A 27,715-nucleotide genomic window follows, 5' to 3' on the forward strand; every position below is an offset into this window, starting at 1 on the left:
AAGTTATAACAAACTAATTTAAATTGGATAAATTTTACCTAATTTATATTACAAGCTAATACTTAATAAAACGGGGTAATGTTTCCCCTTTGACAGCAGGTATTGCTCATCTACCTAATTATTATTAGTAATATATTAATATTAAATGTTACTCATTAAGAGAAGGTTGAATTTACATAAACACAGTGAAAGGTGATTGCAATAAAAAAAATTAATGAACCCTTTATTTTTTAAATACCGAAATCCTCTTACATTCAGTTTCTAATGACATACCACTTCACTTTTACAAATTACTCCTTGAAAATCGTACATTTCAAAATAAACATGGACTGCTGACACAAACATTTCATCTTTTAAACATTAAACACTAATGCTCAAAAGTACAAAAGAGCTCTTCTACATTCAAGTTGAATTACAACTATTGTTCACATTACAAATTCATGAAAAGTTTTAATTAAAAACAAACTTATGTCTTTACTGGATGTCAGAATATACATTAAAATCAACATTTCCTATACTTACAACTATAACATTTTGTCCTTTCAAACAATAAGCAATTATTATCCAATGCATTGTGGTGCTGCAATGGTTGCAACACTAGATCTGTAATGAAAGGCCGATCACATTTACCTCTGTGGATTGACATGCTATGAGGACACAAACATGCATTTCATTTTTTTTATATTAAACACTGACCAATGAAAGTACAAAAGAGCCCATGGGTCTCGACAGGTGAGTTGCAGGTGTGGTTTGACAGGGTCAACATGAACAAAACTAGGAGAAATTGAAACACAAACCAAACCACTTTAAACATGAATTACATATTATGCATGTAAATTCAAGGAGGTGGACAGTTTCAGTGGTGTGAGGATGAAACCTGGACAAATGTGTCCTTGATGCACCCCAGGTCTTAAAGGTACAAGGACAATCAGTATGGAGTCAGGGTATGGACAGGTTTCGACTAAAATCCCCATGTTGCAATCTGTAGTGTTTTAGGAGGTTCAATCGTTTTGTTGATTCAAATCTGCTTGTTTTGCACTGCCAGTTCATTTAGAATAAGGTACCTGAAGGTATTCCTTTGGCCAATACCTTTATGCGTATCCTTCAAATTTCTCATAAAGAGCTTCCAGGGGAAGAAAAGAAAGTCAGATTTTAAAATTACGATTCAAGAGAGCTACATCAATATATAAACAGCACATAAAATAATTGCATTTCTTCTAATATCTTGACTCCTTCATATACTGTACATACATGAGGGAAGAATACTAGAAACACTGTTCAATAATGCACTCCGATAAAAAAATATTGTAACAAATCTCAATAAAATGGAAGGAAGGAGGCGGGAACCGGCAAACATTTAAACATTTAATAAAGTAATATAACAGCCGGCGGCCCCTCACGGACGACCGCCGGCGAACAAAACATAATATAAATACAAACATAACATAAGTTCGGGCCCGGTCCTCTCTCTTCGACGGTCCGGTCGCTCGTTCCTTTTATATTCTCCCATCTCCTACGTGATTCGAGGCCGGTGTGCGCACAGTTGGCACTAATTCACAATTACTCACCGGACTCGAACCACGGTCTCGCCCCGCCTACTCTACTACATACCCCCATCACCCCTCACAGGCCGGGGGGTACCCCCGCGACTGTGCAAGCTCCCTCCCCCTCCCTCGGGGGGGGTGGGGGTATGCAGCGACGAGACGAGACAACGGAGACGGGAGCCCTCGGAGCGACCGGAAAGAGAGAGGGGAGAGAGGAAAAAAAAAATCCGGTTCCCCGACATGCTGCCGCTCGTTCCTCAACCAGCCGGAGTACTCTCCTTCGCGGTGCCTTGCGGTGGCCCTGGGGCTTCGGTGGACGGCTCGACCGTCCGCCCCCTGGCGGCCGGCGGTGGCTCCTCCTTTATCCGGGAGTCGGGGCGGGTTCCCCGTCCCCTGTTCCTCCCCCTTGGGCGGACGGACGCAGGCTCCGGCCTCTGGCAGGCGGTGGCTCACCCGGCACTTCCGCCCCCTGCTCCTCCCCCTCGGGGGACGGACACAGGCTCCGGCCTCTGGCGGACGGCGGCAACCCCCCCGCTCCCACTTGGACGAAAGCCACCCCACCTCGACCCAGGGGCGCGGCAGCAAAGGTCGCCGTTCCACCGAAGTTTTGACGGTGGCCGCACTGTGCACTTCCGTTTCCCCAGAGCCACCGCTTCGGGCAGCCACTGGCGGACGCCCTTCGTCCGCGCCGCCCGAACTCTCCGGCACCGCGAGGCCACTCGGCGGCGAGGACTCTCCGACAGCATGTCTCTCCTTCCTCCCGGGTTTCGGCACCAATGTAACAAATCTCAATAAAATGGAAGGAAGGAGGCGGGAACCGGCAAACATTTAATAAAGTAATATAACAGCCGGCGGCCCCTCAAGGACGACCGTCGGCGAACAAAACATAATATAAATACAAACATAACATATGTTCGGGCCCGGTCCTCTCTCTTCGACGGTCCGGTCGCTCGTTCCTTTTATATTCTCCCATCTCCTACGTGATTCGAGGCCGGTGTGCGCACAGCTGGCGCTAATTCACAATTACTCACCGGACTCGAACCACGGTCTCGCCCCGCCTACTCTACTACAAATATACTTTTGCAGTTTTATAAAATACATATTAAATTGTATGTAGATTTACGATAGACAACTTGAAAAAAAATTGTGGTGCCCCAGTAAAATTAATTTCAGTGGCAATAGACAAACCCTATGTGGCCTAAACTTAACTACCAGTAGACTTACACAAATAATCAACAACAACAGAGTCTCTGTAGAGTAGATTATTTTATTACAATTAATAAAAAACTAACAAATATTAATTAAATATAATATAAATTAATATATTATTAAAGGAGTTCACCCAAAAAATTAAAATTCTGTCATTACGTAGTTGCCACCATGTCAATTTAAACCTGTATGACTTTCTTTGTTCTACAAACCACAAAATAATATATTTTGTAGAATGTTGTAACCAAATAAAAGCGGCACCCATTCACTTCTATTGTATGGACATAAAAACAATGCAAGTGAATGGGTGCCGTCGATGTTCGGCTAACAAAAATCTTCAAAACATATTGTTTTTGTGTGCTGCCCAACAAAGAAAGTTATACATATTGGGGTGAACTACTGCTATAACATCTAACCAGACCGATAAACACAAAATGTAAGTTAACTTTGTGCCATCCATGTGTGTCTAATGAAACTGTCTAAATTGTGAATTTACATGAATGCAAATGTTATACGTTCAGAATTTCCTTCAAATTAAAAACGGATTTTTCAGCCAAAGGAATTGACCAGTTTAACTAAATGACCAAAGATCATTCAAATCCTGCGTTCTCTTGTAATTCACTGAGCTTTAAATTACTAATTCCAAGTGTTCAAACGAGTCATACATTCATACTTGCCAACCTTGAGACCTCAGAATTAGGGAGATATTCAACGGGGGGGGGGGGGGGGATGGTTGGGTATGTGCGCAGCATGGAGCATTGCCATAGGTTAATGGAGGAACACTGTTGTATACAATGTTGGGTGTAACTAGTTACTAAGTAATTAGTAACTGTAATTTAATTACAGTTACTTTTGATGTAATTAAACTAAATACTTTGTGAGATACATCCGTGTGCAATAGTGTAATTGACATCAAAATTCTAAGTCTTACTTTAAAATCTGTGCTTTAATGTATAATTCTCACATTTGATCAGTTAATAATATTATTTATTTGAATGAATTAAATAAGCCGTTTCATGTCTCTCCTTGAATCACTTAACTAATCAAGGTTGATGTAGGATATAGAAAGTAATTTGTAATGAGTAACTAAATACTTTTTGGACAGAGTAATTTGGACAGTAATCTAATTACACTATTGAATATGTAATGAGTAACTAGTAATTAATTACTTTTTCAGAGTAACTTATCCAACACCGGTCGTATACTAAAATAAATAAAACCTCAAAAACTAAACAATTTGATTTATCTCGAACAATTTATCAAACAATAAAGTAATGTTTCTATAATTTGGTAATTTGCGCGCGCGCACACTCTCACTCATTTGACTCTCCCTCTCACGCGCATTTGCTCCTCGTGCACACTCGTTCTTTCTCGTGCACACTCGCTCCCTCTCGCGCGTATTCGCCCCCGTTCGCGCGCATTCACTCCCTCTCGCACGCCTTCACTCCCCCTCGCGCGCGTTGTCTCCCTCTCTTGGCATTCCCTTTACTTTTGTCAACTTCCGCGCCTCATATGAAACGGCGCCCAGTGACGGATGTAGCAATATTGTTGTCCGGGTGGAAATCGGGAGAAATTCGGGAGAAAGTTCGGCCCGGGAGATTTTCGGGAAGGGCTTTGAAATTCGGGAGTCTCCCGGAAAAATCGGGAGGGTTGGCATGTATGCATACATTTGCAAATCGTTCTGACTACAATTTGCGTTTGGCGAACTCGCTGTGTACAGTATAACGCAGTTTCAACAAGCTAAGTGCACAGCTTTAACCATTATAATGATGTACAGCAGTTTAATGCAAGAAACCTTTTCAAGAAATTGAATGTACTTTAAGTGCAAAAGAAAGTAAGAAGATTCACATGAACAGCAGTGATAAACAGCTGATACAGCGAGAAGGGTCTAGCTGCAGACCAGATGCACTCTCAGGCCAGATGCACTGTCAGCGGCGCATGCGCACTCCGACACATGCAGTCTCAGCCGCGCATGCGCACTCAAACAAACGCACTGTCAGACACGTGTGTGAATTAAATGCACCTACAGGCCAATTATAAGTATATTTATTAAATATTCAATTTATTTATTTATTTATTCTCATACAAGATCAAGTCGAAGTAAAAGTGTTATTATGAATTATTTGACAAATATAATCGAAAACGTTCTTTAACATTATCAGACGAATGTTGTAAGTATATTGATTTCATTCATACAGTATTAGATAGATGTAAAGTATCGTTTTAATATATAAGATAATGTTTTCGAAACCTAACTTAATCCTCATAATCAATGGTAGATATATCGCATCTATGATACTTGGTTAACGATACATGTTCTTCATACAGTAATTTATTGAAGAACTAACGTTATCTAAATTAATTTTGTAGCGTTGCTTGAAAACTCACAGGAACGTTTGTAGGTGACCTGCACTTTATAGTTATTTTTTTGACAATGTGTTTCTCAAAATTATTTAATATGACGTTGAAATCTATCAAATATAGGGATGTAACGATTCACTCAGCTCACGATGCGATTTATTCAAGATTTATTTTTACAAAATGAACAACTTCCCTTGTATTATTTCTAAAATGCTTCACGTTTCTTTGTATAATAAATTATGTTTTATTTCAAACAACAAAACTAACCTGCAATATTAAAACAAATTAATATTAGAACAATTATTTTTATATAAACAAACTATATATATATATATATATATATATATATATATATATATATATATATATATATATAGTATGTCTATATAATAAAACTTTATCATTAAACCATTGATTAACAAGCACCTGTTTATTGTAGAATGAGACATTTATGTATATATGTGGGTTTGTTTATATTTTTAGGGTGGAAGATTACGTGTACAAGAAAAGGTTTTATAAAGTTATGTATTTTCATTATTAGTGCAGATGCACATTAATGTATTTCAGCTATAATTATAATAAATACCTGGCCTTGAACTGAACCACCAGTATTCACGGTACTCTTAAAAAGCAGTGACCTTAACATTTTATTAATAGAATCTTACAGTTCACCTTGTGAAATACGTTAGAGCGTGCATGGGACGAGTGCGCATGCGCGGCTGAGAGTGCATGTGACGAGTGAGCATGCGCGGCTGACAGTGCATGTGTCTGACAGTGCATCTCGTCTGCAGCCAGATGCTATTGGATACAGCTCGTAATAGCTCTTGTTCTGCGCCTCGTCAGCGCGTCACTGGTGCTGATAACAAAACAGCGCTCCCATTGTGGCGTTATGCCGCAACTGCATTTATAAATGGCAGTCTGTTGAATGCACCCGACATAATTTTGGCGAGAGTTTGAGGCGGCACGAATTTTTTTCGCTGCACCAATCGCCTAACGTTACAGGCAGAGGCAATTCTAGGTTTTCAATATTAGGGTGGCTCAGCCTCCAATGATGTTACATAGTGTATATATAACCACTCTCTAAGCACCACATATAAAGTTACGTTGCATTACACATTGAACATTGTATTTCGTTTTATGTTTTGTTATAACAGCTTCCAATGATGAACAAGTGTACATTTTGCATCTCATTAAAAAAGAACGTAAGAACTTCCATAACTCACAGAAGTAAAACTTCACCAACTATCAGCCAGTAAAATTAGTTAATAAAAAGACAAAATGGAAACAGAATATTTAAGGACCCATGTTTATTTAACCAGCAAGCACTTAAACAAAATAAAGATCAGCCACATTTTCTTCAGTGTTCAGAGACAGTGAAGTTTTCACATGTGAGTGGCGCCACCTTGTGAAGGTATTTTGAATTGCATCCTGGGTCTCTTCCATGGGGCCTGGGACTTCTTTCAACTGGTTTGATTTTATTTGAGATGATCAGATTGTGTTTAACTAGATAAATTAAAATGCAGGAATCAAGTATTGTGTTAATGTCCTCAGTCTTGCTTTACTCCTACAAAAAAAGGAAGAGAAATTGTCAAATTTAAGTAATAGAACACACACATAGTAATGTCTCGATATTTGTAACAATTAAAAAGAAAACTTATTGTATACCGTGTTTTAAGTCACAGCATCCTTACTAAAGTGATCAAATAAACCGTGAAGGCGTCTGTACGGTATCAGAGTGAGATTTTATGAGAGCTCTGTCATTCTCTCAGCAGCGAACATTTACTGACAGACATGATTTTATCATTACAGCATCTGTTTGCTGTAATGTCCTACACGAGTTGACTACAAAACACAGCAGTACGTGCTCTGAATTCTGAAAGGGCAAATAACACAAACAAAATCCCTTCACTGGACTGATACCTGTACAATTTCTTTCAAAAGTCATCTCTCTGTAACGTTGCAGATTCATACACGTTTAAAATTCAGGTAAAACTTAAATTGGTAAGCTTGGTAAAACTACACTTAGTCAATTATAGCAGACACTTTGAATAGCGATGAAGACTATTTGTCCGTTGATTCAAATGTATGAACAGTCTGTTCCCAGAGAAGCACATAAAATATTAGCTGACCAACTTCATGTATTGCATATGGAGTACGAATTGTTACCATCTGGAAGAAGATACAAACTCCCAATGTGTAGGTATATTCATTTTAAGAAGTATTTTATACATATTTCAAACAAAATGTTAAATGATGAATGAGTGTTGTAATTTCTTTTCTTTTGTTTTGTTGCGTTTTGTCTTTTTAAAGATTGGTCAATGTAAACACCTTGAGTCAAACACAAATTTCCCCCTGGAGGACAAAAGCGCATTTCGTTTTGTTTTTAATATGCGGCAGAGGCATCTGCACAATATAATCCTATTGATTTTTGACTTTTCCAAGGGTTAAGACTAAAAATAATGGGTACACATCAAGGGTTTTCAGGACGACCAAAGTCTGTATGGAGGTGCAGCATTATTGAGCGCTGTTGTCAGCGTGACTGCGATTATAAAAACAAAACGACGTGTAGAATAAACCAGTCTGTCCACAATACCAGGGTTTAGACCACAGCGGTCCATGACTGAGAATACTTGACATCTGTCCAGCAGTAGACACCGTTTGCATACTGAAAGAACAGGTTACTGTTCTGTTGACAAGCTTTCCGCATCATTATTCAGCGTGTTTGCATAAAGACCTCTCCCTCTCTATCTGAATAAAGTGCAGTTATTTTGTAAACTCTTTTGCCGGTGCGTCTCAGAATCTCATAACGTTTTAAACATTTAAATGTTGCATGGGGGTGAAATACCCATCAGCAGATCTAAAACATGTCAGGACCACACCTCAAGATCGGCCGGTTTTACAAGAAAGTTTGAACAGGTGTTTATGGAGCCCAACCCATATCCATTGGCCATGACATTTATCTGCCGTAGGTTCTCTGGGGTCACATGTGTGTTTTGTGCTCATAAACCGAGACTGCACCTTTGATTCCTTATTTCAAAGTGCAACACTATTTATTAATCCCTAATACACTTATAACATCCGTATGTGTGCGTTACCTCATCACTGGAGGAGGAAGATGAACTGTGGCCGCCCTTCTTGTGCTCTTTATCCTTCTTCTTCTTCTTCTTCTTGTCCTTGTCTTTGTGCTCTTTGTCTTTGTGTTGGTCTTTATGCTCTTTGTGTTTGTCTTTGTCCTTGTCTTTGGAATCACTCTAAATGTTTAAAACGATATACATTTTTAAAGATGCACAATTAAGACTTTAATTATAAACATTATTTATGTAATATAGCCAGATTGTCATGTTGATGTTACTGTAACAGAAGGAAAACACTGCAGTCGGGAAACTGCTAATCGATTCATATAATTACAATGTCAATAGTTTTGTTTTTGATTCAATCGTTTCAACGCATTATAATAATTTAACACGCTCACTTTATCTTTGCCTTGGCTTTTGTCTTTGTCTTTATCTTTATCTTTTTTTCCAAATCCGAAGATTCCCTGCACCTCTTTCCCTTCACTCTTCTTCACCTCATCGCCTCCAACAGCTGCAGAGAAATATAGACAGATAATTAAAATCGTTCCAGTGTGAAATCAAGGGATTAAAACAGCGAGTGTCGTAAAAGTTACCTGCGTTCAGATCGAAAGACATGACGAAAGATTTCTTATCGCTCGCCTCACAGGACTTCCTCGACTTGTGTTTTTAAATCAGTTTCTCCTCCCTCCACCTGACCAGCTGAGCGTGGGGATCATGAATATTCATTACATTGTTTGTTCGACACGATTGTCTTAAAATCGATGTCGTCACGTTGTCAGACGCAAATCTATAGTTAGAATTTTTGTGTCACACATTACATGTAGGCTATATGATTATATTAGGCTATATCTCATCTCATTATATTCGCGATGATGTATCATTAATACAAGTTATATTGAAGACATAGATGGCGATATAGAGGCAAATGTTACGATTGCAATTACTCCAACTTTACACACAAAAATAGGCATACAATTCAAAATAGCCTATACAAATTGATTGCAGTATTACATGCTTGTGTTAAGGCGTCTCATGTCACTCGCGGGTTCAAGTACATTGTTTTTAGTAAAATGCTCTTTAATAATATTTGATTAAAACACAGGCTGTATTAAGCAGAACTCGTTCTCTCTTTTGGCACAAATCTAAAAGGTGATAAGTGATGAGATAAAAATGTCACTGTTATTACAGAAAACTAAACTTTTTTGTCACTAGACACGTTATTTTTATTCATTCATTCATTCATACATTCATTTAACAAATAGTTTTATCCACAGCCACACAGAAATGAAAGATTTTTTTTCTAAAGAACATGACATGAACATGAAAATTATACACAAGAGCCATTTTGCTGTTCATGTAGCTGGATAGCTGTAGCTGGCCAAATGTGTAAATGTAAATTACTTATGCTCTTACAGTAATGACATAGTCTACAACTATAGCTCTGATTTCATTAGAAACCCTATGCTGTTGCTGCCAGTGTTTAGGTCAGTGATCTTTACCTCTTCCACATTCACCCACTCCAGTATATGTCAAGTATAAAAATGTGGTCTGTAAAAAATGGTGCATCAGACCATAGAAACTATGTTTGTTAAAGAATGATGTTGAAATACTACATCTATAATATTGGTGTCCAGCCGGGCCATGTTCTTTGATAATTGGTGTCAAGTGATCTAGTTATCCTGAAAATGTAATGTTCTTAATTTGTTCCTTAGTTCATAAAAACCATGCATTAAAAATAAAGCAGTCTTTGCTAATCATTTTACAGATTGTATCAATTGAAAGTTAGATAATTGTAATGTAATGAACAGACAGTGTCTGCATCATATGTAATGTTTGAAATGCATTTTGAAATGGGAATACATCGATGTTAGTTGTGTCATTTTGAACAGGTGGTTTTAGTTTAATGACCAGATAATATTTGGTTCGTGTGTATTGTATCCAAACAATTGAAGCAAGTTTTCAAAATTGTGCATTTTGATCATCGGTTGTGAATTTTGAGTCTATAGTTTTGAAAAATGACATTTCATGCAGACATCTGAAATTGGTGAACAAATGATTGAAACATTTTTTAACATAATTTTAACTCGGCTGAATTTGCTGTGTAACCAGACAGTTCTTAAACCCCTTTGACTACCATAGTAGGAACACCTAGAAAGTTAAGTTAGAGCACAAACATTATGTTGTCTTGACAAAGCCTGTGCTGAAGAGTTTAAAATAGTTGAAAGGTTTTATTGTTAAACTTATTCTAACATAATGGTAAAAATAATGTGACCCCAGTGTGTTAAAACCCGGCTTAGTAAGTTGTTAGCATGATAAGCATGTTTGCTAGAATTATGATAACACGAAAAGCAAGTTTGCTGGCATGAGTAGCATGTTGCTAGCATGTTGTTAACACAATTAGCATGTTTCTTGCAGAATGCTAACATGATTAGCATGTTTGCTATCGTGACTAGCAAGTTTTCTGGCATGATAAGCATGTTTCCAGCATGTTTCTTACACAATTGTCATGTTTCTAGCATAATGCTAGCATGATTAGCATGTTTTCTATCATGATTAGAATGTTTGCTATTATGATTAGCAAGTGTTCTGGCATGATAAGCATGTTGCTAGCATGCTGCTAACAAAATTGCCATGTGTCTAGCATAATGCTAACATGATTAGCATGTTTGCTATCACGATTAGCAAGTTTTTTGGCATGTTAAGCATGTTGCTAGCATGTGGCTAACACAATTGCCATGTTTCTAGCATAATGCTAACATGATTAGCATGTTTGCTAGCAAAATGCCAAAACGATAAGCATGTTTCTTACATAATCCTATCATGATTAGCATGTTTGCTAGCATGATAAGAATGTTGCTAGCATGTCTGCTAACACGATTAGCTTCGAAGCTTCATGATGATCCTGGGACACTGGTTGGTTGCCCGAGTAAAACGAGCCCAACCCCTTTTCTCTAGGACACTGTGTCACAAAGATATCCACCTGGACTTTTTATAATGGGAGTCTATGGGATCGGTTGCTAGGTTTCTGTAAATGGTTGCTATGGGCATGGCTTAATAGCTTCATATTGATCATGTGACACTGAAATGTTGCCTGATTAAAATGAGCCCACCCCCTTGTCTCTAAGTGGTTGTGGTGCAGCGATATTTAACAACGGACAGATTTACGCCTTATTTGGACATGTTTACTGTCAATTGTTACTTACACCCCATTGTAAAGTATGTTCTAATAGAGCCTGATAGCCTCTTCAAATGTGGTGAACCGCATGTTTCAACAATGTTCTGGCTCGGAACTACCACCCATCATAGTTAAGCGCAATGCTAAGTCAATGGAATTTTTCAGGTGTTTTTTTCCCCCCTATCGAACAACCCCCATCCGACGCCTCCACAAGTCATAGCACACCATTCCTCAACAGGACGCTCGATTTGAGCCCTCATTGATGGGTCTAGTGCGAATAAATATTTGTTTTTCTTTCTTTTTTTAATGGAGGTCTGTGGCCCCATAATAAGTATAAGTACAGAATTTTTGGGAGGCTCTTACATCCCAGGGGTACAACTTACACCCCATTGTGATGTTCTTACAGAGCCTGATATCGTCTTCAAATGTGCTAACCCGCAAGTTTCTACGAGATCCTCGCTCAGAGCTGCGACCCGACAAAGTTGGGCAAAGTTGAGTCAATGGGATTTTTCGGGTGTTTTTTTGCACCCCTATCGCACCCCCCCCACCTGATCGCTTATAAAAGTCATAGCACACCATTGCTTAATGGGATGTCGATTTGAGCCCTCATTCATGTGTTTACGACCAAAAATGCAGGCCGCATTAATAACCGAAAAAGTGCCGGAATAAGAATAATAAGAAGTAAATTTTTAAAGCAACACTAATAAACTCTCAAGATAGTAATACTGATGCTTTTTCAAAGCATCACTAATTATATGCTTGCAAGATAGTAATTCTGAAGCTTCTTCAAACCATCACTAATAAGTTTAAGTACAAGAACAGTATGCTGGCTCTGTCAAGCCAATATAATTACTACATTAATGTCTTTGTTCTGTCAAACACAAAGGAAGATATTTTAAAGAATGTATGACAGCAAACAGTTCTGCCATTGTTATTTTTCCTATTATGGTAGTTAATGTGTTATATATAAAAATATATAAATGCTTACAGTACTGCAGTATAAAAATCTAACACCTTATTTAGAATATATGATGCCAAAACAAAATTTACCATCAAAAGTTGTCACTGATGATATATTTAAACAGGTGTAATGAAAAGTGAAGATTATTTATTTATTGTTGCTCTTGCGTTCAGCTGTTGGGATGTGTGTATATTCAACATTGACACCTTGACCTAAAATTAATCATCCTGTCCAACCCTGTTATTTTGTTGGAATGTTATGTGAGAGGGAAAGAACTGTCAGAAGATCCCCTGAAGGATAAAATGCCTGTCCTGACTCATCTGAAATGTATGTTTCGACCACACCTCAGCCCGTGTTAAACGACACACAGCCCAACCCAACATTCTCTGGGTAACTGATGTATTTAAAACAATAATCTTTAGCTAAAGAATCCTCAGGAGTAACATAACAGGGTTTACCTCATCACTGGATGAAGAGGAAGACCTGTGTCCCCGACCACGTCCCCGGCCGTGTCCACGCCCATGACCATGGCCGTGACCCTTTTTGTGTTCTTTATCTTTCTTCTTGTCTTTCTTTTTAGACTTCTCCTTGTCCTTATCTTTGTCTTTTTCTTTGCAGTCACTCTGAAGACACATTGACATATACAGTCACAACAGCATTCATCTATTACACATTCCTTTAGGGTTCTGAATCTGCATTTCAATTGTGAATCTCATCAAATGTTGAGATTGGAATGTCAAATTATTAATTTGAATAAATAATGTTGCTCAATTTGTCTCGTCATGGACATTTGCCAGGATTCTCGAACTTAAACTGTGTTCAGTAGCTGTTGAAAACATTATCTTTCTTTATATTTAAATAATTGTTTAGATAGTTTTGGTTTGTATTAAGAAGATAGCCTAAATGCTGTGTCTATCACTTAATTTTGACAAATTGTAGCCCTTTACCACTATATAGATGATCTCAAAGTAAATATGAATCGATTTTGATATCATGGGAGATTCAGAAATCTGATTAACATTCACATCAACATCCGCATCAACATGTTGTCAACGTTAACATCAAAATCTACCATTTTTCAGTGTAAAGTCACACTCAACGGTGTTTTCACATGCTGTTTTAATGAATTATATTACACCTAATTGAATGCTCATATTTGTTTTCTATATTCTCACCTTGTCTGTGCATTCTTTATCTTTGAGTTCTTTGACTTTGCTCTCTTTATCTTTATCTTCTTTCTCCTTCTCTTTGTCCTTGTCTTTTTTTCCAAAGCCAAAGATGCCCTCCACCTCTTGGCCCTCTGCCTTCTTTAGCTCTCCTTCTTCACCTCCAACAGCTGGAAGAAAAACACAAAGGGAATACAACTAATAGTTGACTTTTGAAATCAATCAATCTATCAATCAATCAATAAAAAAAACCTGTTCAGTTTACCTGACCCCAGATCGAACTCCATGATAAAGCAGCTCTCGGTATCATTGGATTTATTTTACCGAAGTATTTATATGATTTATGTTATTCAGTGTGAACCCAACCCAGAGTTTCCACCCACATGCATGTGAAAACGTCCACGCCCGGCTCATGAATATCAATGAAGAAACCTGACATTCACCTAGCTGATTGGTAAATTGCAATGAAGACCTCACAACATGGCATTTTTTTTATTATTTGATAAAGCTTTCAAACCCTCTCAATTCAAATACACTTATGAAGTGTATTTGAAGTCAAATTCTACTTTGTATGGAGACGCACCCAAGACTTTCACTCAACATACTCGGAAATTTTTGTGAAACACAGAAACTCTGATGTTAAAGGTCCTTTATGGATCCATTCAGACAAACAGTTTCTTCAAGAGTGTACACCTGCACAGAATTGGTATATAAATATTTGACAAAGTTTATGAGATGTATGTCAAAGTAAACTTATCCTGAAAGTTTGAAAATGGTCTTGTACATAAACTGGATTAACCAACAAAACCAGTTTATAACCAGCTCCGCCATCAGCACAGGTCTGGTATCTTTAAATGGAAGAAGAGCTTAGGTGTGTCTCATTTCATGCAGTTCTTTTGTTCAAACTTTCTATGATTTGCTGTTTATGCTCTGTTTTCTAACAGGTTTTAACCTCAGATGTGTGATTTATACAACACAGATCCATGTGAAGTTTTGATATCTTGTGCTAATGTGTGTTTTGCATGTTCAAAGTCATTGACGTCATGTCAGAACTAACATTTTGTTAGTTTAAACATATATTTTTCACTTTTATTCCAAAAAACTTCTCCAGATTGGTCACATCCCCTGGTTGAGTTTTTTTTCTCTATTGGAGTTTTGGGTTCCTCGCCACCGTTTGCATAATGATTTGCACTGGCCGGGGGGGCTGCTTTAGAATTTTAAAGTTTTACTTAAAATGATTCTATCTCCTTTATCTAAAATGTGAGCTTCTCAGTGATTAACCACTGTGTGTACATGTGTTTTAGCGTGTCTGTGTGTGTGCGCCTTTGTGTGTGTGTCTGTGTGTTAGTGCGTGTGCATATTGTGCGTGTGGAGTGTTTTGTTTGTGGGGTGTTTGAGTCGGTTTGTGTGTCTGATTTCTGAGCTTTCACCATTTTTTTTTGTACTTTTATAACTTTAAATGTTTTGCTTATAGTCAATATGTTTCATGTAAAGCTGCTTTGTAACAATGAAAATTTGTAAAGCTCTTTATAAATAAAATTACGTAACATATTTTTGTGATGTGACCCTACATCACATCTTTGTAGTTTGTCAACAAGTTAAAGTTTAGAAATGTTTTCTTTTATAGAATATAAATGTTTTTCTGAATTTAAAAAAATAATAATGTTGGTACATTTGTAGGGATTCGAGATTTCAGCCAGCACAGACAGCAGTCGGATTTAAATACGCCTTGGACTTATTTCATGTGTTGCATCCAGAAATCTCATTAAAACTCAAAACAAAAAATTGTATAGATGTTTCAGCAAAATAATGGTGATTTGTTGAAATGAAATAAACCTTTTTTGCTGGTGCAAAAGTGACATTTACATTTATGCATTTGACATACACTTTTATCCAATGTGACTTAAATAACATTGTACTATACATTTGTTACTGAGCATGTGCAATTCCTTGGATCGAACCCATGACATTGGTGTTGCTAGTGCCATGCTCCACTGAACCACTAAGCTACAGGAAATATCGATGCATTAGCAAATGATTCAATGGTTTTAATACGTTATCCTGCTATCAGGGCTCCTATTAATATGGTCTTAATAAAATCTTATTTGCAGTATATGATATACAGGTGCTGGTCATGTAATTAGAATATCATCAAAAAGTTGATTAATTTTACTATTTCCATTCAAAAAATGAAACTTGTATAATGTATGCGTGCATTCCACACAGACTGATATATTTCAAGTGTTTATTTCTTTTAATTTTGATGATTATAACTGACAACTAATAAAAAACCCAAATTCAGTATCTCAGAAAATTAGAATATTGTGGAAAGGGTCAATATTGAAGACACCTAGTGCCACAGTCTAATCAGCTAATTAACTCAAAACATCTGCAAAGGCCTTTAAATGGTCTCTCAGTCTAGTTTCTAAAGGCTACACAATCATGGGGAAGGCTGCTGACTTGACACTTGTCCAAAAGACGACCATTGACACTTTGCACAAGGAGGGCAAGACACAAAAGGTCATTGCAAAAGAGGCTGGCTTTTCAAAGAGCTCTGTATCCAAGCACATTAATAGAGAGGCGAAGGGAAGGAAAAGATGTGGTAGAAAAAAGTATACAACCAATAGGGATAACCGCACCCTGGAAAGGATTGTGAAACAAAACCCATTCAAAAATGTGGGGGAGATTCACTGCAGCTGGAGTCAGTGTATACCAGGAAGTTTTAGAGCACTTCATGCTTCCTGCTGCTGACCAACTTTATGGAGATGCAGATTTCATTTTCCAACAGGACTTGCCACCTGCACACAGTGCCAAAGCTAACAGTACCTGGTTAAAGGACCATGGTATCCCTGTTCTTAATTGGCCAGCAAACTCCACCGAGCAAAACACCAGCAAGGCAGATCAGAACTCTCCTCTTTCACCCCACTGACGGACACTGAAGTAATCAGACTTCTCTCCTCGTGTGAAGACCGACAAGTGTAAAGACCCCCGACTCTACCTGCGCGACCCCACCGAGCAAAACACCAGCAAGGCAGATCAGAACATTCCTCTTTCACCCCACTGACGGACACTGAAGTAATCAGACTTCTCTCCTCGTGTGAAGACCGACGAGTGTAAAGACTCTAGATGCACGACCCCACCGAGCAAGCACCAGCAAGGCAGATCAGAACTCTCCTCTTTCACCCCACTGACGGACACTGAAGTAATCAGACTTCTCTCCTCGTGTGAAGACCGACGAGTGTAAAGACCCGCGACCCCAGCGAGCAAAACACCAACAAGGCAGATCAGAACTCTCCTCTTTCACCCCACTGACGGACACTGAAGTAATCAGACTTCTCTCCAGCCACCCCACCACCTGTCCCCTTGACCCAATCCCCTCCGATCTCCTTCAGGCCATATCCAGCATACTCACAACTGCACTCACATCATCAACACCTGCCTGCTCACCGGCACTTTTCCATCCACATTCAAACAGGCCCAGGTCACGCCCCTACTGAAGAAACCCTCATTGGACCCCTCTACTATCCTATCCCCGATCAAACAACTGGATGACAAGCAGTCTGGTTTTAAAACGAACCACTTCACTGAGACCGCACTGCTATCGGTCACAGAAGCACTGCGGCTAGCCAAGGTGGATTCTAAATCCTCGGTGCTGATTCTGCTAGATTTATCTGCAGCGTTTGACACTGTCAATCACCAGATACTGCTAGTAACCTTGTCATCACTAGGAATCTCAGGCTCCCCTCTCCGCTGGTTCAAATCCTACCTCTCCAACAGATCCTTCAGGGTGTCATGGAGGGGCTCGCTGTCCACTGTTCACCACTTGATCACTGGGGTCCCTCAGGGATCGGTGCTTGGACCACTGCTTCTTTCCATCGACAGGACATCCTTGGGACCCATCATACAGGCCCATGGATTCTCGTATCACTGTTATGCTGACGACACCCAGATCTACATCTCGTTTCACCCAGACGATGCCACTGTAGCAGCTCGCATTACAGCTTGCCTTGAGGACATCTCAGCTTGGATGAAAAGGCATCACCTACAGCTGAACCATGCCAAGACAGAATTACTCGTGTTTCCGATGAACCCTAAGGTGCAACACGATCTCAACATCCATCTTGGCAATACCACAATCATTCCTTCCAAAACAGCCTGGAACCTCAGAGTCATATTTGATGAACAGCTGTCCTTCAATGATCACATTGCAAAGACAACATGGTCATGCCGATATGCCTTATTCAACATTAGAAAGGTTAGACCCTATCTCACTGACCATGCGGCACAACTCCTTGTCCAAGCCCTGGTAATCTCCATGTTGGACTACTGCAATGCTCTCCTTGCTGGTCTTCCTGCAAAGAGTATAAAACCGCTCCAGCTGGTTCAGAACGCAGCAGCACGCCTCGTCTTCCAACAGCCTAAAAGGGCTCATGTGACACTCCTTTTCATCTCTCACCACTGGCTACCGGTTGAAGCCCATATCAGATTCAAGTCACTAACGCTTGCCTACAGGACCATCACTGGATCTGCACCGGCTTACTTTCACACCCTCCTCAACTCAACTCAACTTTATTTATATAGCCCTTTTACAATTTTCATTGTTACGAGGCAGCTGTACACATTGAATACAAGAAAAACAACTAAAGGCATATACCTGTAAAAAACAAGAAAAAGGTGAAAACAACAAAAGACAAGACTGGCTGAGAGTAGAGTACTGTTCTGCACTCTTTGATGCAACAAGTACATCATTTTGTTGTTGGATGTGTTCCTGGTTCCGGTTGATCTAAATAATGCAGCCTAAATCCGTTGAGGATTAATATTATGGAACTGTAGTGTATGCAAGATTAAAAAAATGCGTCTTTAGTCTAGATTTAAACTGACAGATTGTGTCTGCCTCCCGGACAGTGCAGGGAAGAACATTCCAAAGTTTAGGCGCTAGATAAGAAAAGGATCTGCCACCTGCACTTGATTTTGAAATTCTAGGTATTACTAACTGACAGGACGCCTGAGAGCGTAATGCACGTGGAGGATTGTAATACTATAGAAGTTCATTTAAATACTGAAGCGCTAGACCATGTAGGGCTTTATAGGTAATAAGCAAGATCTTAAAGTTAATGCGATGCTTTATAGGTAACCAGTGCAAGGTTGACAGAACCGGGGTTATATGCTCATACTGTTTTATACGTGTAAGAACTCGAGCCGCAACGTTTTGAACCAGTTGTAGTTTTTGTAATAGGCCTGCAGGGCAACCACCTAAAAGTGCATTACAGTAATCTAGTCTTGATGTCATGAATGCATGAATTAATTTCTCTGCATCTGACAGTGACAGCATATGACGTAGTTTAGATATATTCTTAAAATAAAAAAAATGCAATTTTACAGGTGTTGGCGCCTTTGGCTCTCAAATGACAGATTACTATCGAATACAACGCCAAGATTCTTAGCTGACGACGAAGATTTTATGGAGCTTTCATCAATAGTTAAGCAGTATTCTTGGTTGTTACATATGGCGGTTTTTGGTCCAGTAAGGAACACTTCTGTTTTGTCCGAGTTCAGTAGTAAAAAATTGTTACTCATCCAGTTTTTTAAATCAACTATGCATTCCTTTATTATTTATATCGATGGAACTGTTGGGTTTCATGAGGCTTCGAGGAAATATAAAGTTGAGAATCATCAGCATGACAGTGAAAGCTCATTCTGTGTCGCTTTATTACATCTCCTAGAGGTAGCATATATAATCCGAAGAGCAGAGGCCCTAAAACTGAGCCCTGTGGTACATTGTACTGGGCTTGCGATTTGCGGGACACGTCATTGTTTTTTGCTACAAATTGAAAACGTTCAGATAAATAAGACTTAAACCATTTCAATGGTATTCCATTAATGCCGACGTACTTCTCGAGTCTGTGTAGGAGTATGCTTCTGTCAACGGTGTCAAATCCAGCACTAAGGTTTAGCTGCACCAATAACGAAATACAGCCACGGTCAGACGCTAAAAGCAGATCATTTGTAACTCTGATCAAAACAATCTCTGTGCTGTGACATGCTCGAAATCCAGACTGGAATTCTTCAATAATGTCATTCCTTTGGAGGAAGGAGCATAACTGAGTTGAAACTACTATTTCAAGAACTTTAGATATAAAAGGTAAATTCGATATAGGCCTGGAATTCCCTAGTTCTCTTGGGTCGAGTTTTTTTTTTTGACAAAGGGCTTTATAACAGCCTCCTTAAATGCTTAAGGCACATTTCCTAATGTCAGGATGAGTTAATAAAACTAAGAAGAGAATCTATAATTTCCGGGAGCATTTCTTTCAGTAGTTTTGTAGGTATAGGGTCTAGCACGCATGTTGTTGATTTGGATGATCTAATGATTTTAGAGAGTTCATCGTGATCTACTGTAGAAAGTAATTGCAATTTTTCCTTAGGGGTGCTGTAGTTAGTTTGTTCAGCGGGTTTCACTTCTGGTTACATTGTTATAATTTTTTCTCTAATGTCTTGGATTTTACCAGTGAAGTAGTTCATAAATTCATCACTGTTATGCTGATAATCAGAATCTGAAGTCGCTGATGACTTATTTTTTGTTCATTTAGCTACGGTGTTAAATAAAAACCTAGGGTTGTGATGGTTTTCTTCTATTAGTGATGAAAAGTAGGCGGATCTAGACGTTTTTATGGCATTCCTGTATTTTCGAGTACTATCCTTCCATGCTATACGAAATTCCTCTAAATTAGTTTTCTTAAAGTTCCACTCCATTTTACAGGACGCTTTCTTTATAGCCTGAGTGTGTTCATTATACCCCAGTGTTGGGCTGCCATTTTTTATATTTTTTAAACGCAGTGGAGCAACTGTGTCTAATGTTTCGGAGAAGGTAGAGTTAAAATTTTCAATAGTAATGTCAAGATCGTCATCGTTTTTACTCATGCTAGATATTTGAGACAATTCAGGCATATTGTCGAGAAACGCAACCTTGGTAGTTGAAGTAATCGTTCTACCATATTTGTAACAAGGAGTTTGATTTGCAGCCGTAGGGCAGTGAAGCGAACATAATATCAGATAATGATCCCAAATGTCTTCACTCTGCTGAACGATTTATATTTATACCATAAGATAGTATTAAATCTAAAGTATGATTACGAAGGTGAGTAGGTCCTGACACATGTTGACTAACGCCCATGGATGTCAGGATTGTGTAAGGCAGAACCCAAATGCAGGCAGGTGGAGGTAACAACAATAGTTTATTTTAATAAAAGCAAAACAAAACCCACTATGGGGCAAAACAGAGACTCGTACTCACAAAACAGAAAATAAATAATAAGTCCACACAAAATCCAGAGACGGGATTCTCGGGCAGGAAACACATCCAAAGCGGAAAACTGGAAAAAGGTAAACCCACAAAAAGGGTAAATCCACAAAACCTCAGGAAGGTTAACTGGGGGCAAGACTCGAAAAGACAATACAAGAACTTGATGCAATGAATCACAAACGTAACACAAACACAGTAACATTTACAATGAACCGTGAGGGGAAAACAGAGGGACAAAATAGAGACCAGATAACGAGGGGAGATTACACAGCGAAGGAGACGGGGAGGTGACAATACTAAACATTAAAGGAAGACAGGTGACACATATGAAACACTAACGGAGAAACAAGGGGGCGGAGCTACACGGAAGACAGGAGGACACGCGGCGAATAATCAAAACATACCGCCACATGTCTCCACATATAACAAAACACAAACAAGACATGGTACTTTCAAGGTCCCGTCCACAAAGCATGCAAACTCGAAACATGAATGACGGAACCGTGACACATGGAGTTAAGAGTGTCTTCGAAAGCCATTCCCAAGGCATCTGTATCATTATCTAAATGGATGTTAAAGTCACCAACGACAAGGACTCTATCTCCAGCCAGTACTAGTTCTGATAAGAACCCACCAAATTCTTTAATAAAATCTGTGTGGTGCCCTGGAGGCCTATATACAATAGCTAGAATACATTTTAAAAATGTTTTGTCCTTAGTATTAGCTGTTGATACGTGAAGTACCATGACTTAAAAAGAATTGTATTCAAAATTAGACTTCTGAGAGGTTGCAAAATAATTATTGTGAAGTGCAGCTTCATTATTCTATATACTAAATTATTCATTTAGAGCAATATAATCATCTGGCTTTAGCCATGTTTCTGTCAAACAGAGCATGTCTATTTTATGATCGGTTATCATATCGTTAACAAAAAGTGCTTTATTTGAGAGGGATCTAATATTAAGCAATCAGAGTCGTAACCGTTGATTATCTGTATTTTGTTCATGTCTGATTTGTTTAACATTTATTAAATTACTTTCAAAGAGTTTACGCATTATCTTATGTTTGCTAATCCGGGGGACAGACATAGTCTCTGTTTGTGAGAAGGGATTATTACATGTTGTATATTTTGTGTATTCTGTATTGTGAGACGGCAAGCAGACAGTTGGTTAAGCCATTCTGTCTCCTTCCAGGTAGTCATCCTTTAGCATTATTAAGACTGTGTGCCAAATTTCTAGAGAGGAGGGAAACCCCATCCCAGGAGGGATGGAGACCATCTTGTTTTTCAACAGGTCAGGTCTGCCCTCAAAACTCTAAAAATCTAAACTAAAATCTATATTATTCTGCAGGCACCACTCAGACAACCAGCCATTTCACGAGTTCACCTTAGCAAATAATTAAAGGGGGGGCAGCGTGGATACGCTGAGAATTTAGTATGCGTATTTGGCGTGCTGTCCGGGGAGAGGGCTCCGGGGTCGGCATTCTCTCCCGACCCCGGAGCGCTCCCCCTTTGTTCGGGGCGAGGGCTCTGGTCTATGTTTGCCCGTGCCCTGAGCGCTTTCCCCCCTTTTGGGTAGAAAATAGTTTTTTATGGTGAGGAGTCGGGGTGGAGGTGGGATGCTGCAAAAATCTATGAATGAAGGAGGTAAGGAGGTTTCACGATTTATAGAGCTCGTTCTGGTTTGGAAGGATAAGTGATGTGATTGCTAATGCCGGGCAGCTGCGTGATTTCTGATGCCGTGCAGCTGCTTAATTATTTGCACGTGCTCCTCCCGAACTTTGTTAATAAAACATCATTTCACGAGTTCACCTTAGCAAATAATTAAAGGGGGGGCAGCGTGGATACGCTGAGAATTTAGTATGCGTATTTGGCGTGCTGTCCGGGGAGAGGGCTCCGGGGTCGGCATTCTCTCCCGACCCCGGAGCGCTCCCCCTTTGTTCGGGGCGAGGGCTCTGGTCTATGTTTGCCCGTGCCCCGAGCGCTTTCCCCCAAAAATGCGACTGGTGCAGGACAGCAGCCAAAGCTGGGCGTTATTGCCCCCCCAAAAATTAGCAAGGTTTACAGCTGTGAGTTGCTGGCCTTCGTTTTGAATAGGGTCCCGGCTGGAGCCTCTGCGGGGTTTTATTTCTGTGGGCTTCTGTGCGGTATGGATACTGGTGTGGTCATTGGAAACGTGGATGAGGCCCCTGTGCGGAAGGTGCTGCTGCTGTGGTTTAAATGACGTGTATGGGAACCCCTACTGGGACGACGCTACGTCTGAGGCGGTAGAAAGCTACTGCCGGGGCGGCGTTGCTGCGGCGGATTTAGATATAGATAAAAGGGGCCCCGGCTGGGGTAGCACTGCTGCGGTAGTGTAAACAACGGATAAAGGCCCCTGCTGGGGTGGCGTTGCTGCTGCGGTGTGAAAATGTAGATGAGAGACCCCTGCTGGGGTTGCGCTGCTGCTGCAGTGTGGAATATAGGTAGAACCCCTGCTGGGGCGTCAATGCTGGTGCAGTGGGAAATACAGATGAAGGCCCCTGCTGGGGAAGCACTGCTGCTGCAGTGTGAAATATAGATAGAGACCCCTGCTGGGGTGGTACTGCTGCGGCAGTGTGAGATAGAGGCCCCTGCTGAGGCGATACTGCTGCTGCAGTGTGAAATAAAAGCCCCTGCTGGGGCGTCACTGCTGGTGCAGTGGGAAATACAGGTGAAGGCCCCTGCTCGGGAAGCACTGCTGCTGCAGTGTGAGATAGATAAAGACCCCTGCTGGGGTTGTACTGCTGCGGCAGTGTGAGATAGATAAAGACCCCTGCTGGGGTTGTACTGCTGCGGCAGTGTGAGATAGATAAAGACCCCTGCTGGGGTTGTACTGCTGCGGCAGTGTGAGATAGATAAAGACCCCTGCTGGGGTTGTACTGCTGCGGCAGTGTGAGATAGATAAAGACCCCTGCTGGGGTTGTACTGCTGCGGCAGTGTGAGATAGATAAAGACCCCTGCTGGGGTTGTACTGCTGCGGCAGTGTGAGATAGATAAAGACCCCTGCTGGGGTTGTACTGCTGCGGCAGTGTGAGATAGATAAAGACCCCTGCTGGGGTTGTACTGCTGCGGCAGTGTGAGATAGATAAAGACCCCTGCTGGGGTTGTACTGCTGCGGCAGTGTGAGATAGATAAAGACCCCTGCTGGGGTTGTACTGCTGCGGCAGTGTGAGATAGATAAAGACCCCTGCTGGGGTTGTACTGCTGCGGCAGTGTGAGATAGAGGCCCCTGCTGAGGCGGTACTGCTGCTGCAGTTGAAATAAAAGCCCCTGCTGGGGCGTCACTGCTGGTGCGGTGGGAAATACAGGTGAAGGCCCCTGCTGGGGAAGCACTGCTGCTGCAGTGTGAAATGTAGATAAAGACCCCTGCTGGGGTGGCACTGCTGCTGCAGTTGGAAATATAGATGGAAACCCCTGCTGGGGAGCACTGCTGCTGCAGTGTGAAATATAGAAAAAGACCCCTGCTGGGGTGGCGCTGCTGCTGCAGTGGGAAATACAGGTAAAGACCCCTCCTGGGGTGGCACTGCTGCTGCAGTGTGAAATATAGGTAAAAGCCCCTGCTGGGGCGTCACTGCTGCTGCAGTGGGAAATACAGGTGAAGGCCCCTGCTGGGGAAGCACTGCTGCTGCAGTGTGAAATATAGATAAAGACCCCTGCTGGGGTGGCACTGCTGCTGCGGTGCGAAATACAGGTAAAGGCCCCTGCTGGGGTGGCACTGCTGCTGCAGTGTGAAATAGAGATAAAAGCCCCTGCAGGGGCGTCACTGCTGTTGCGGTGTGAAATGCAGGTGAAAGCCCCCCTGCTGGGGAAGCACTGCTGCTGCAGTGTGAAATATAGGAAAGGACCCCTGCTGGGGTAGCACTGCTGCTGCAGTGTGAGATATGGATAGGGACCCCTGCTGGGGTAGCACTGCTGCGGCAGTGTGGAAAAATAGGAAAAGGCTGCGGTTGTGAGCTGCTGGTGTGTGTGGGGGATTGCCGGCGGGCTTGGGTTAACGGTTTTGGTTGATGAGGGTTCGGTGTGCTTCTTTAATGTGGGAACGATCGGAACGAATGTAGCTTTTGAAAGCTTCTGAAGACCAACGGCCGAGTGTTTGGATTTGGTGCTGGGAGAGTCCTTTTTGGGCCGCTGTTGTGGCTGCTCCGATTCTGAAGGAGTGGCTGGAAAAGTTATCGGCTGGGATGCCTGATTGGATCAAGACTAGCTTGAGGTGTTTCTGGAACCAGAAACGCGTGGTGTGGCGGTTGAAATCGTCTACGAAGAGAGGGTCGGAGGGGTTTAGGGTTTGTGTGCTTCTGAGCTGGAGGTAGGCTTGGAGGGTTTGGTATGGTTGGAGAGCTGATGGTAGATTAAATATGTATATTAGATGGCCTCTCTTTGTTTGGTCTGTCTTACTCTGTTTAATAAAGTAAGATATTGTGTCGTCATCCATTACGGAGAGATCTGAAATGGTGGGGTGGATGTCTGGATTGAATTTGGATGTGATAGTGAGTTCTGAACATCTGAGGAAACCGAAAAAAGCTAATAGGAACATGGCGTCCAGTGTGCGGGCAGTGTGCGTGGAGTGGTAGCCTTGGCGGAGAGTGATTATGCACTTAGTTAGTATTTCTAGTGTTATGGGTTTTCTGGGGTCAGGGCGGGAGGGGTGGCCTCTTTGGATGCCTTTGATCAGCATGGAGGTCTGTGAGCTGGCTATTTGGGGTGAAGGTGATCCGAAAATGAGTTTGTGGAAAAATTGTAATCCGCTTAGGTATCCTTTAATGGAACTGGCTTGGAGGTTTTTTGAGGTGTTTAGGTGGGAGATGAATGAGGTGATGGCTAGCATTGAGAAGTCTGGGAATGTTAGGATGAATTTAGCGTGGAACGATTTGAAACATTTCCAAGCTGTGAGATAAGATTGTAGGGTCCTGGGGGAGACTGAGAGGATGATGTGGCTGAGAGAGACGTCAAGGAGGGGCTTCAGTGGGTGGCCTAGGGGAATATTGGTTACGAATAGGGAGGTACTAGGGTGGGGTGTTGGACTGCTTCTGAAACTAGCTGCCTGAACTTCGGCTAATATCTGGTCCGTAATGTTGCTGGCTACGGGAGGAGGTTCCCAGGCTGGTGCGTTCGGGGGGATGGCTATTGGTGTTGCGGAGTGAATGGTGAAGGCGGCACGGGATGTGGTGTGTGGGAACAAAGGGGCGGCTGCTGGAGCCGCGTACGGATGCAGCATCACGCTTTGGGCGGCTCCAGAGCCTGAGGCAATAGGAAATGGAGAGGAAGCTTGAACCTGCGCCTGTGCCTGTAACGGAGGCAGCCTCGCGTTATCAATTGGCAGTGTGGCTGCAGGCCAGTGGCTAGGGTAGGATAGAGTGTTGTGGAATAAGGGGGCGGCTGCTGGAGCCGCGTACGGATGCAGCATCACGCTTTGTGCGGCTCCAGAGCCTGTGGCAATAGGAAAATTGAAAAAGGTTTGGGCCTGCGCCTGTGCCGGAGGCAACCTCGCGGTATCTGAAGGCATTGGGGCTGCAGGCCAGAGACCGGAGGGAAAGTGGGACGGAGGATAGTGGGATAGGGTAGGGAGGGTTGCCGCTGGCGGGCGCGTGCTCGCGCCGCCGTGGTGGTGATGGACCGGCGTGGAGTCGTCGGAGGTGCTGGACTCGGGTGATCCTGCAGCCGGCTGGGTGCTGGTGTCCGCGTGGTCCGGGGCGTGGCTTAGGCTGGCCGAGTGCCGTCCTTGCTTGCTTGGTGAACGGCGCCTCTTCCTAGCCGCGGTTGGAGTAGACGATTCCTGGTGTTGGAGGATTGTGGTGCTGCAGGTCTTGTCAGCGGCTTTTAGTTTTGATGTCGGAGCGGTTGTTAGAACTCCGGGCAGGCTGGAGGTGTATAGGTGGTTTAACTCCGCCTTTGTTGCCTTCTTGGAGAAAGGGATGTCTGCATTTTCTAGAGCCTGTCTCAGGGTTACGACTGTCCATTTCCTCATCTCAGGAATCGAGCGTTGAGCCGAGGTGTAGGAAGAGGCGGAAGAAGCTGCTGATGCCCTGGATGGCGGACTAGATGACGCCGTGTTGCTTCGTCGTTTTGGGGTGTGACGGACGGTGCGGGAGGGCTGGCGGCCTCTTGGTGTCTCTGTCCTCTTACCCGTAACAGCTTCTTGTCCTGTGCTGGTTCTTTGGTGAGCGGTCGAGTTTTCTGAGGGACCCTGGTCGGCAAAGAAGTCGTTGTTTTCCATTTCGGAATTGTCGATCTCAGACATGCTGCTGTATGCTGCAAAAATCTATGAATGAAGGAGGTAAGGAGGTTTCACGATTTATAGAGCTCGTTCTGGTTTGGAAGGATAAGTGATGTGATTGCTAATGCCGGGCAGCTGCGTGATTTCTGATGCCGTGCATTTGCTTAATTATTTGCACGTGCTCCTCCCGAACTTTGTTAATAAAACATCATTTAGTGATGATAATCTGCTATAAATCTCATCACCACGGTAAACAGTGAGGGGGCCAGAGAATATTACAGTGTCTGACATCGTGGTTGCGAGCTCACACACCTCTTTAATATTATCTTTAGTGATCTCCGATTGACGGAGTCTAACATCATTTGTGCCGACGTGAATAACAATCTTACTGAATCTACGATTGGCCTTAGCCAGCACATTTAAATTTGACTTGATGTCAGGCACTCTGGCTCCCGGTAAACATTTGACTATGGTGGCTGGTGCCTCTGTGTTAACGGTCTGGACAATAGAATCACCGATCACTTGGGCACTTTCAGCAGGTTTCTTAGTCGGTGCGTCACTGAGCGGGGCAAACCTGTTCGAGACTTTAATCGGAACGGTTGAGTGATGCTTTGTCTTGCGACTATGCCGTCTCACGGTCACAAAGTTTCCCAGCTGCAGGGGATGTTCAACCGGAACCGAGCTGTGTGTGC

At 41.8% G+C, this 27,715-nt stretch overlaps 2 protein-coding genes across 4 annotated transcripts; both read right to left on the bottom strand.

Moving 5' to 3' along the window:
* Positions 1–236: 236 nt before the first annotated feature.
* On the bottom strand, positions 237–13,869 carry LOC130429221 (splicing regulatory glutamine/lysine-rich protein 1-like). 3 transcript variants are annotated; one of them, XM_056757665.1, is made up of 7 exons: positions 13,756–13,869; positions 13,500–13,660; positions 12,783–12,947; positions 8,782–8,887; positions 8,587–8,699; positions 8,210–8,365; positions 6,402–6,678 (listed from the first exon to the last, which is right to left on the bottom strand). In XM_056757665.1, the coding sequence occupies exons 1-4, from the start codon at positions 13,775–13,777 to the stop codon at positions 8,855–8,857; spliced, it is 381 nt and encodes a 126-aa protein (XP_056613643.1). In that variant the 5' UTR covers positions 13,778–13,869; the 3' UTR covers positions 6,402–6,678; positions 8,210–8,365; positions 8,587–8,699; positions 8,782–8,854. The 3 variants fall into 3 exon arrangements, with proteins under 3 accessions (XP_056613642.1, XP_056613643.1, XP_056613644.1); XM_056757666.1 differs by lacking the exon at positions 8,782–8,887; XM_056757664.1 differs by lacking the exons at positions 6,402–6,678; positions 8,210–8,365; positions 8,587–8,699; positions 8,782–8,887 and adding an exon at positions 237–1,123.
* A 10,931-nt stretch (positions 13,870–24,800) lies between these two features.
* On the bottom strand, positions 24,801–27,047 carry LOC130428661 (nuclear pore complex protein DDB_G0274915-like). Its single transcript, XM_056756843.1, has one exon. The coding sequence runs from the start codon at positions 27,045–27,047 to the stop codon at positions 24,801–24,803; it is 2,247 nt and encodes a 748-aa protein (XP_056612821.1).
* Positions 27,048–27,715: the final 668 nt, after the last annotated feature.

This window comes from Triplophysa dalaica, chromosome 9, assembly GCF_015846415.1.
Source record: "Triplophysa dalaica isolate WHDGS20190420 chromosome 9, ASM1584641v1, whole genome shotgun sequence".
Taxonomy (NCBI): Eukaryota; Metazoa; Chordata; class Actinopteri; order Cypriniformes; family Nemacheilidae; genus Triplophysa; species Triplophysa dalaica.

What these genes read in the sequence shown, in the direction of transcription:
- LOC130429221 (XM_056757664.1), bottom strand. Translation starts at nt 13,777, where the DNA reads ATGGAGTTCGATCTGGGGTCAG. An exon ending in GGAGTTCGATCTGGGGTCAG is followed by an intron (nt 13,661 to 13,755) that starts GTAAACTGAACA and finishes TTTTTCTTCCAG; the next exon opens with CTGTTGGAGGTGAAGAAGGA. An exon ending in CCTCTTCATCCAGTGATGAG is followed by an intron (nt 1,124 to 12,782) that starts GTAAACCCTGTT and finishes TTCCCCTGGAAG; the next exon opens with CTCTTTATGAGAAATTTGAA.
- LOC130428661 (XM_056756843.1), bottom strand. Translation starts at nt 27,047, where the DNA reads ATGTCTGAGATCGACAATTCCGAAATGGAAAACAACGACTTCTTTGCC.